Raw genomic sequence first — 11693 nt, forward strand, 5'->3', positions numbered from 1 at the left:
TATTTTCAGGATCAAAGGTAAGGTAGTCAACGGTTGGTGAGGGGTCACTTGCACCTGAATAAATAAGCAAAAGGTTATGTGAAAGGTCCTGCACCCTCACTGTCATCAAACAACCTGCCAGTCCCTCTCAATTATGTAACTTTGAATGTGAAACTAACTACTGAATGAAAAATATGCTATACAGAGAAACACTGTGGAATAGCCAAAATGTTAAATATAAAACGAATAATGCGCTGTATTTTTTTATTTAGATGAATGTAGTCTTGCACCACCTAGCAAGGTATAATATTTAAAACTTCTGCATTACAATGTAGAAAAATGATTTAACCCATTTTATATATATTTTTGAGTCGTTTACTTACAAATGATTTAACACATTTTATCAAGGTAATAGTCTGTATCTTTCACTCAGTGTTGTTGTCTGCCAGAAGCTGTCATAAATCTATGTATGAAACCCCATTTTCACTAAATACTTTTAAGAGATGGAAGCTTTTACTATATGTTTTACCAGAAGAAAACAATGCAGTAATTGGAGGTCCAGTAGTAATCAGAAAAACGAGCTGATGAAACAGAATTCAGATTATTCAGGTGATTTATTCAACACATGGTAGGCAGCTAATTACAAAATATACATATGATCGGAAATGTACACGTGTTATTAGTGTTTGCTGTCGCTTATTTTGGTTTGGGTTACAACAAATGTTGTTTCTTCATGAACACAATAAAGAAACATACACTGTTACCGTAGGGAATTGTCAAAAGAAAATGTACTTTTTTCCGAGTAAAGCCCTGTCAGGTGTTTTCACTTAATGTGACTGATTAAAAAAAACAATTATCCCTAACTGCAGTAGGTAAAACAAACCATAAACCACAACTTTAACTATTACATTTCGCACTTACATTATTGATGTCTGGGACGTGAAATGTAATTTAATTCAATACGATTTTTCTTGACGTTCAAAGGAAACACCCTACTCACAGTAACAACAACATCTCCCTTTACTTGGAATGACTAGTTGACAGTGGAGTGTAATATAAGGTTTTAATCACAACATTTAGTTTGGGTATGTACAGTATGAATTGATTGATCATTAAAATAGAACTACAGGAATTTTAATTGGATTTAAACACATTTTTTTTTTAGTATTTCTTTTACTTTAAATAGAGGATAGAATAGATAAAGAGTGAACTGCACTCAGAGCACTGCATTACAACTTTCTGATTGCGATTTGGCTAAAGTGTACTATGGACCCAGGCTAGCTTTTGTTTACTCTGAAGTTTGCATAGTGCACTTGATTCATAGTTTGGTTGCTGAGTAACGTTTAGCATAAGCGTTTTTCATATCTGACCTGATAAAAGAAAGCAGCTGCAGCAAAACAGACACGTGCTGCTTCATCACACCCAGAAGCATTGTCTCTATTGAATCTTATTTGACTTACAAGGCGGCAACATGTCCGCCACTGAACACAGCAACACTCAATCACATGAGTACAACTTTAAAGCTTTCCAGTTACAGTAAGTCATGCATAAATCAGACTCAAATGCGTACATAAAGGTGTTGGGAATAATAACGCTGCCTGTGCTAGTTTTGTTTTCACTGTGAAGGAGTTTGCAGTCCTGTAAATACAGACTGCCACATCTTAAAAATATAATCAAGTCCCAGAAAGACAGACAATCCCAATGATTCCCCTCCTAAGGGGGGATGAGAAAAAGAGGAGTAGGGGGAGGAGAGGAAGGGTGGTGCTGTTCATTCTTTCTCCATGCTGATGACCAAACTGAAAGGTGGTGAAGAAGAAGGAGAGGAAGAAGAAGAAGAGGAAGAAGAAGAAGAAGAAGAAGAAGAAGAAGAAGAAGAAGAAGAAGAAGCCCTCATTTCTTGACAGCACCCCAGATGATGAGTCCGATAACAACAGAAACTACAGCCAACACTATCATCAGGATGCATATCTTCTTCCGAGAGCTCCGCTGCGGGGGGAAAGAAAAGGACCAGTATTTATTTATTTAATAAATAAGCAGTGGTGGAATGTAGCTTAGTACATTCTAAATATTTCCACTATTTTAACTATGTCACCTTAGAGGTCAATCTCATCCTTTTCACTGCAGTACATTTGTTTGATAGCTTTAGTCCCTTTGCAGATTTGGGTTATGTATACGAAATATAAACTACAGTATATGTTATTATTATATTACATTGTACATTTATTAGTAATAAAAAATAGCTCCACATTTACACATTATAACATCAATATTATAAACTAGTGATAAAATATATGTTAGTCTAAAAAGGACTACTTTTGGTATTCTAAATATATTTTGATGCTAACACTTTCATTCTTTTGAAAGACTTTCATTTGAAAGACAGGATTTTTACACTGTGGAAGTACTACTTCAACAAATTGAAAGATAAGTACTTATTCCACTATTGTAAATAGGTATTAGACATGATCTTGAATTGATTGAAAACATTTATTGTGGTTATAAGTGTTTAAAAATGACTTAACACAACATCATAAATCAGATCCTCTTGTGTCTTAGTTTTCCCCTTTCCCATTTGAATGCCTCTCCTCTTTACCTCCTTGTTACTCTCCTTGATCCTTTCCTTACTCCCTTCTTTTTTAAATCACTGTGCTCTTTGTCCTATCTGAGATGTACCTGGTATTCTGCAGCGCGGGCCAGCTGTTGTGTTGCGCTCTGGACGTGCACATCAGCGCTCTCCACATTGGCTTCTATACTGTCTGCACAACACACAGGAAACACACCGTTTACGTGCCGCAGGTAGGAGGAAGGGAGAGAACACGTGGTCCAAATCTAAAAACTTGTCTTGTCCCCTGTCAATACCAAGGATCATTTGGACAAGGTCATGGGATTCATTTCATTTGTTCATTATTCAAAGCAAAGCAAGGCCAGGCAGCTTTCTTTGGTCGAATAACAAAAAAGCACATAAAGATGTATAATTTAGTGACAAATAAATACAAAAGGTGTCCTAGGGTTTAAATCAGGTAAAACAAATAACTAACTCAATTTATAACCTTTGATTTAAATTCAGATATAAGAAAGTTTAAAAAGTATAAAAAAGAAGATACATTTTAAACCATTACAGGGTATACTAGTATGTAAAAGAAAGCCTCTGTGCTTACGTGCCTTAGTAAGAACTGTGTTTCTCTGGAAATGTTTTGGGTAAATATGTTGTTACATTGACTAAAGGTGGCATTTATAAGAATGCTGTCCCAGCCCACATTCCTCTTATAATAAGTGTTTCAGTTTTAGGTTGTTACATTATTCGAGGAAGAGGAAGAAATCTAAGGTCAGATGAGAGCTTACCGATCATGTCTCCCTGCTCGTGTACCATCATCCCCAGGTCCTTGAAGATGTCATTGATATCTGTGATGTCCGACTAAATGAAGAAGAGATGATACCAACACATGTGAAAGGGAAATAAAGAGCTGATTGAACATATAAGTGTTCATGCTTCCATTGACATTTGATTTATATTCACACCTCCAGCTGCCTGATGGAGGACTCTCTCTCCTGGATCAGCCTCAGGTCGTCTTCAGTGATGGCTTCAGCCTGGGCCTGCACCTGGGAATCACTGTGGGGATAATACAATCATTAAAAAAGTAATAATGATAACAGAAACTATATTATTGATAATAAATAATGGACCTACATGAGGAAAGGGGGCATATTTCCGAAGCCATCATCCGGCTGTCCTCCCTGTTCAAGGAAATTAAAAGAGTTGAATAGACATACTTTTGGGCTTGCTTTTGCAAACATACTGCAGAGGATGTTCTTCACTGGGGTTGTGGGTCAAGCAATGATTTGGTGTGTACTGGATGCAATAAAATGTACAGCATTCTTGATCAAAATACCTCTAAAAGTATAAATAATAATAATCCATGGTACCGGTATTTATTTTAGGCTTTTCCAAGGGCTCAAAGCACTTTACACTACATATTGTATATATTAGACATACTGTGGACAATCCCCTCAGGAGCAATTTAGGGTGAAGTGTCTTGCCCAGGGACACAACGACATGCTGACTGCAGTGGCGGTCAATGTGTGATTGAATCTGTGCTTCCCTAAGTTTCAACAATATTTCACATCCAAATATGTTTGCATGGGGACAAAGAGTCAATAAAACGTTTATTTGAGATTCCTTACCAACCATTTAAAGCAGTAACGAACCGTTCCTGCCTATTACCATGAACAGCTATACAGATAACCTTCTGTGCAAAGAGATAAGCAGTGTGTAAGAGTTGCCAAGCGTTCAGGCTATCCCTAAGGGAGCTGGTGTCGACTACAGTTGCATAGTGATAGAGCTTCTCCTGTGAACTTCAAGTTCAAATAATTATGAATTAAAGATAATAACTTTTTCTAAGTATGTTTTTTCTTACTTTGGTTAAGTTGCTGAGTGCATGGAGAAATTCACCTGGAAGATGTTTTTAGTCCCATTCATTGATTGTAATTGCCGAAAACCTGCTCACTTAAAAGGGCGAAATAAGTCAAATCACCAAAATTATAATATTAATGCAATATAAATGGCTAATGCGAAGTTATATTACCTCAGTATAACTACATTTTGAGAAACTAAGATGTAATGCTGCTTGTTGTTTTGTTCTTTTTATATCTTTATTTTAAATGGATGAAATTGTTTATCTAACTACCCATTTGTTTGTCAAACCTCAGCACTTTTGTGTTTGGATCATTTTTGTATGCGTGTTAAACTGTTAAAAATGTGCATTAAAAACTTTAAACATGGAAAAGGATTGCAGTTTGTTTAGATAATAATGGCCTAAAAAAAGGGTTTGGTAAATGAATTATTGTCCGCTCACTGATTATCTACTCCCTGCACCCGTTAAACTGTGACCAGGCAGCAGGTTACTCACCGACACCCTGGAGCTGGCTCGGACTCTTGCCACAAACTCTCTCTCTTTGTCGGCCGCCTGCCGCTGGGTCTTCTGGAAGCTGTTTAGGGCGGCGGAGAACTCATTAAGCAGGCGCTCTTTCTGTATCTTTCTCTGCCGCTAAAACACACACAGAACAACAATGTTAACAGAAAAGCCCTGAGTTCAAATCTGTGTGACCAAGCAGGTAAATAATGAACAATTAAAATCAAGGGAGAGGTTTAGGTTGCGGTCGAATTGTCAGTTAAGTGTAGGAACCTTCCTAACGGAAAGTACCCAAGTGGCCGCCATGATAAGAGCTGAATTCTCTAGAGATGAAAGGAAAGGAGGTTTGAAACTTCCCTTATAACCTCCTTTAGCTTAGGAAACACTGGACCTTCCTTTGGGATAACGAAAGTAGAAAATGCTACCCCACAATGCCTTGCGGCCGCAACATTTACCGTGACACAACATTCGAAGTGCTTTGTTTTGAACGTTCATCACTATAATAATCAAAAGGAGAAATATGAACGTTAGTTTTCACTGAATTTATCAAATAAAGTCAACATTTCACACAGTGTTTACTGAGCTGTGTGGGGTTTCTTAAACTTTTTAAAACATGTTTAATGGTGATATACACAGTGATAGGTTGAGGACTAACAAGTTTAATAAATACGTTTGTATTTATTTTAAGATCTTTTCATACAATCATACGTATTGGGATAATTTGTATTAATGTGGAGGGTGAGGATGACAAGCATAAGTTTCACTTTACTTTTTTATTTCAATTCCAACTTTGGTCATGAAGAATATGTTTCTCTGTTGTCCACGTTTATAAAGCATAAAACAACAGCATCAGAGCACGGTGCAGAGTCTCTAGATGAGTTTACAGTAGTCTGCCGTTCTTATTATACATCCATGTAGTCCGCTCTATAGAGATCTGTAGTTTCCCCACAGCAGACGCACATTTATGACGTCCGCTGGCGCATCATAAATACGTCAGATAGTATAAGTGCAGTCGGATTCTCAAAGCACCGCAGTCTCTTTCCCTAAGTCCTTTTGAATTCTCCTATCCACTGTTCCTTAACCCCGTGACGTTTCACACAGAGGTCAAGGAATAGACGATAGGAGCTGATTTTTTGACAATTCGACTGCAACTTTAGAGTTCAGCACCTGATCGGGGCCAACAGGAAGTGCACTGAATGCCTTGATGAGTCTGTCAGTGTCCTTCGCTAGCTGGTTGCCTTGCTGCTGTTTCTGTTGCCTGGTGAGCAAAGAACATAATTTGGTTAAATAAAGAAGATAACATTCGACCCAAGATTCAGTAGCCTACCAAGTATAAGCAGTGTATTGGTCTGAAGAAGAAACACATCCATAGCTGTGTGTGTACAGTAGTTGACAATAATAGCATTAGCCTGTGTTACATTTCAAATCCTCCTGAGACCCAGAAAGAAAAAGGTTTCAAATGTCCTTCTTATTTTTGATCACACAAGTCTTTAGGGTGGTATAAACATAATGACTAACAAAAACTAAAAATATATATTTTTATTTTATTGTGTGTCCTTTGTAGAGGACATCGGTGTTAGTTATGCAAAGCATATTATATAAACAACATTAACATACAAGTACATTTTGACAACATTAGAGCACAACAACTCAATGCAACAAATATTGAGCCCTCATTTGTAGTACTCCATCCTTTTTTGAAATGAGATACATCTGACACTTGAGGCACTTGATGTATGTTTTCCCACTGCCATGACCCCTACAGAAACCTACGTGTTAGTTTTGGCCCATAGTGGACTCCAAATGTTGTGTTGTGTAAAATGGGGGAAATAAAAAGTTAGCAAATCCCCATGAGGACATTCATAAAAACATTTAGTTCTAGGTCAAATAAGTATTACACTGCTCTGAAAACTCACTACACTAACTCCAAAGATGTTCCCTTACTATAATTAATTAAAATATTGAACTCACAACACTGGTAATTACAAACTTACCATTTCTCTTTCTATAAATAGTGCTTGTGTTGATGGAGGCCATTTTGAAATACAATGAAATTATCATTTTCAAAGCCACACCCCCACATATGGCATATGTTTGAAAAGCCCAGGATGTCCTCTGTGGAGTACAATTGGACTTAATGCGGTGGCATGTATAACCTCAAAGTAATGGACCAAAACCCAATGTGCTTCACAGAGGACAAAAATGAATGGGTGGGTCTCTGGAGGATAAGCAGTTTATTGGTCTGAAGAAGAAACACATCCATAGCTGTGTGTGTACAGTTGACAATATTAGCATTAGCCTGTGTTACATTTCAAATGCAATATGCGCAACCAACTGTTACATTTTGTTTGGTTGATCACTGGACAACTTTCAGAAAGAAATTCTACTAAGGTGTATCTTTTCTCCAGCTGCATTTTTTACTAAGATGTTGAATATAATAGACCTATTGTCCAAAAACCACTAACTCACAGGGTCTGTTGTAACTTGCTGCTGTCCTGCTCTGTTCCCAGCGTAGAAACGGCCCTCTGCAGCTCCGAGGCTAGGGAGGAAGACAGAGGGCACACAATGTTTATCTGTTCTGATGTATCTCCACATGTCGACCATCATTCACATATTGGAGTCAGCTGATGATAAGACTTCTGTGTATAGTGTGTGTAGTGTGTGTCTTACTCAGCAGCGTCAGCTTCTGGATGCTGGAGCTGATGTTCTGAACCAGAGCACCTGGGTCCTCTGGATTCCCAGCACGGTAGGCCATGATGGAGCTGTGGAGAACACAAAAAATTATGATGACAGAGTATTGTATTTCTGGGTGCGTATTTCTGTACCCAATTTGCCCAGAACAGTTATTTTATCACAATGTGTTTCATTCCTTGATACCTTCAAGCTGTCAATCATATTACCAACTATGAAGTATTTAAACGATGCATGCATTTGTTTTTCGCCGAATCACAGCAAGTGTTTTTTTATTTAACATGACGTGTGATTGGCCCAGATCGTCCATTGTGGGGTGAAGTCCAATGATCTTTGTGTAAAACTCTTTGGATGGTATCATAATTTTTAAACAAAACACAGCAATAGCAAAAAGCTTAAATAGCCAAGAGTCACATCCACACATTAGACCCATACATGACGGTTAATATCTCATTTACAAACTGTAATTTTCTTTCAAACAAAACTTGAACATATTTTTTTATGAAAATGAGCTGGTCAGATTTTGGCCACTCTGTGATGACACAATGTTCTTTTGGGTTGTGCAACCATTAGCCATTAACCAACCTAGGTAACACCCGCCCACCTTATCACCTGAATCTCCTCTTTAGAGCACCATTGTGGTTTTTAACCAAACACTTCTGCAGGGGGCGTTGAGTTTGGCAGTTCATTTGCATTTAAAGATACACAAACAGCACTTTTGAAACAGGGCTGAGACAACAATCAGGGCCGTCCCTGGCCAACTTTTGGCCTCACGCAAAGTGACGCAAATTATATGATGAGGCCCTCTGTGTCGCGAGCGTCGACGGACGGACGCCGCTGCTAGTGGATGCTTTTAATTAAACATCTGCTCTTGTGTTTGAATATAAACCTAGCATTTAACAGGGTTGGGTCAGGATTATTTACTTTAGTGCAGTCAAGCAGACTTCCTGTAGGCTACTACTGACTCAAGAGAACTCAAACCATGACCAGCATGTAAATCAACATCGGTCAAGAAATCATAGGTTATCCAGCCCTGTTATTGCTATGGAAGGAAACACGTTTGCTGCTAAATGATAAATTGTATCAAACTGTTCAGTTTAATTCAACGTGTTGCACCCTCCCTGTCTCTGTGTGTATGTTACCCTTTACTACAGTGGCTGCCGACGAGAAAAATGCGGAAATCACATGAGCTTTCCAATGACAGGGAGAGAAGAGCATAATTTGTAGATTTTAACTACTAAGGCACTTATTAGTACACTGGTGAAAGTTGTCTTTATATGTACAGTGTTGACCGCGGGTGCAGAAGGCATTACGTTACAATCAAAGTCGCAGCACAATCTGAAATGTTTTTCCTCTCGTTTCCGGTCAGAAAAATACTTTACACTATCGTCGTTGACCCTAAAAAATTAAACGGGATCATAACATAGTCTCTATCTATCTTACCCGGCAGTGTTGTCAATCCTTGCCAAATGTAGAGCTAAATACTCTTAAAGTTTAGACTTTACCTTTTTGGGGCTTGCAGCAGCGATGTGTTTCCTGATTCTCTGCCCCTCCCCGTCACATGATGTCTGTCAGCAGTGCATGCAAAAATCACCGCCATAAAAACATACTAAAGGACTAAAGAGATGGTTATATAAAAATATCAGAAGAAAAACAAGTGAACATAGATATTATGGCAATATTTGTATTTACCTGGGTACTATTATTATTATAATAGAAGGGTCATTCCAGAATTGGAGGACAATTTAGACACCAATATTTTTAAAGAATGAACCTTTTATTTTATAATTTTTTTTATGTATTTAGGAAAAACAGATAATAAACATATATTTAAATTTGCCCAGCTAGGCATCAAATGTATATTTTCCAATGAAGAATTACCCCTGTTACTCTAATTATGGTAACAGGGTTGAAAATCAATGCTAATTTGAGCTTTAACCTCAGGAATTATTGCTAGATGGAGCATGTAATGCTACTTTCAAGGCAAGGACAAACTTGGATATCTAATGCAAGAAAGATAACTTTGAAATTAATATGATTTATTCTGATAATATCAGTAACAGGGTTGAGTGGGTCAGAGTGCCACACTCTTTTAAGACTGAAAAGATTGTAAAAATATGAAAAATAAAAGAGAGGACTTAGTTTTGGTCTACCCATGGCACTAGCACATGGCTTGCTGATGTCATTTCCACTGTGTCATCTGATTTACAGTTTTTTCACTTCCTCTGCCAATCTAAAAAGGTTTGGGTAACAGGGTTGAACGCATGTTGAGGGACACACCTTCTGTGCAAAATTACTGTTATTTAAAATATGTTTATGATTTAACAAATTGATTTTACCATTACAAGAGACATATATCAATAGAATAATACCAAAAAAAGTAAATAAAATCCCTATTTTAAATGTTATATTTGACATGCAAGTTGGTCACCAAGAAGCGGGACAAGATAAAAATGCCATTTTAGGGGATGTTCGAGAGCTATTTGATAATTTAAATAATATTTTGAAACCACTTTTTCTACAACTCTATATACATTTTGTCTCAAGACAAGTATGTTTAACACAACATACGTGCATGTTTTAGCCTTTTGGGCATGGATTATTCGATTTTTTATATGGGGGACATGAAATGTCCTCCAATTCTGGAATGACCCACAAACCGCATATTCCTACCAAATACATGTAGGAATCATCTCAGTGAAAGTGAAATAACAGTTGTATTTCTTAAACGTGATGCCTCCCTCAGCCAACAAATGAATTTAGATTAATAAATGTGATCTAAAAGATATTAAATGGACAGTGCTCCAATATTGCCAAAGTAACGATGTAGGGGAGACCAGTTGTAACACGGGACAGTTGTAACGCCTTCAATATCTCCAATCACAAACAAGCTAGAGTGATGAAACTCACTCTGCAAATGCTCAGTTAGATCAAAAGATCGCTGTGAAAAAAAGGAGCCACGTTTAAATCTCTCGCGAAAGCTATCAGCAAAAGTGTGTTTCTGAGGTAAAACATTAACAACAATTATATGATGTATTTTTTGGATACTGTCTTGAGGTCAAATGTCTAGGAATCCAAACTAGTATGATTAGAATCATTGTTTTGTAAGCTAAAAATATAACTGGCTAAATGGTCAAGCTAGCAATCAGGCAGGTTCACAGGGGGTGACAACATGACTGGTGGTCCTAGGACCGTTGTAACACGGACCCTAAAGGGGAGAACAAGAAGAGAAACCGCTGTCCTCACAGACACTCCTCTGCCAACTCGAGGCTGAGAAAAAAAAGAGTCTAAAGCGAAGAGAAAAATGAATTTCTTCAACAAAAAACAAACCCAAAGAGAAGCAGGAGATTCAGGACTCATCTGATGTGTGCCTGGAGAGCTACTCAGATCCAAGGAGATCTGGCTGCACTGTTGGTCCTGTAAAGCCTGGGCACACAATGACTGCACAGATGGAAGTGACTTTTACACCTGCCACAACTGTGAATCAGATTAATTCCATCTGGTGTTCGGTTTTAAGTTATGTTCATTGTTCATTGTTCAATGTTTGTTGGAGGATGTGTGAAACCCCATTACAATCTTGCTGCCTTAGAATTTGGCAGCTTTCCCTCTTTTTTGTCATGTAGTGGGGAAAAAGGTAACCGTTATTAACATGCTACAACCTTCCCTGGCATGTGTTACAACCGTACACTGGGATGGTTGTAACAGTTGAGTGACTGTATTTAAATACATTTTCCAACCTGTACTTATTTCATAAAAACACTTAAATACATTGTTTCAGTTGATACATTAAGAATGTAATAATATAGCAAAATGGCTACCATAGTGTAAATGGTTTTTTACTTATTGGGTGTTACGTTCCCTATTAGGCTAGGGGAACTAAAGGGAAGAAACACAACCAGATTGGTATTGGTATTAATTATAAGTGGTTTTATTATAAATAGCAGCGGCAAACAAAATGGAAGGCATGCAGCCTGGAACAAACAAAAGGGCCAAAAGGGCACAGGTTGACAAATAACCAAACAAAGGGAGGACTCTTAAAAAGGAGTCTGTGTACATACAAATAAATACCACTCACCCTAAATAAGGAACTAAACAAAACCTCACTTTAAAAGT

General features: G+C 37.6%; 1 protein-coding gene across 2 annotated transcripts; it reads right to left on the reverse strand.

The window, feature by feature from the left end:
* Positions 1-574: 574 nt before the first annotated feature.
* stx7l (syntaxin 7-like) lies at positions 575-9167 on the reverse strand. 2 transcript variants are annotated; one of them, XM_034228664.1, is made up of 10 exons: positions 9086-9167; positions 7560-7651; positions 7359-7428; positions 6057-6147; positions 4887-5024; positions 3668-3714; positions 3499-3589; positions 3322-3394; positions 2653-2735; positions 575-1965 (listed from the first exon to the last, which is right to left on the reverse strand). In XM_034228664.1, exons 2-10 carry the CDS (start codon positions 7642-7644, stop codon positions 1870-1872), a joined length of 774 nt encoding a protein of 257 aa, XP_034084555.1. In that variant the 5' UTR covers positions 7645-7651; positions 9086-9167; the 3' UTR covers positions 575-1869. The 2 variants fall into 2 exon arrangements, with proteins under 2 accessions (XP_034084555.1, XP_034084556.1); XM_034228665.1 differs by having other exon boundaries at positions 9024-9089.
* Between the last annotated feature and the right edge of the window lie 2526 nt (positions 9168-11693).

This window comes from Gymnodraco acuticeps, unplaced genomic scaffold (genome assembly GCF_902827175.1).
Source record: "Gymnodraco acuticeps unplaced genomic scaffold, fGymAcu1.1, whole genome shotgun sequence".
Taxonomy (NCBI): domain Eukaryota; kingdom Metazoa; phylum Chordata; class Actinopteri; order Perciformes; family Bathydraconidae; genus Gymnodraco; species Gymnodraco acuticeps.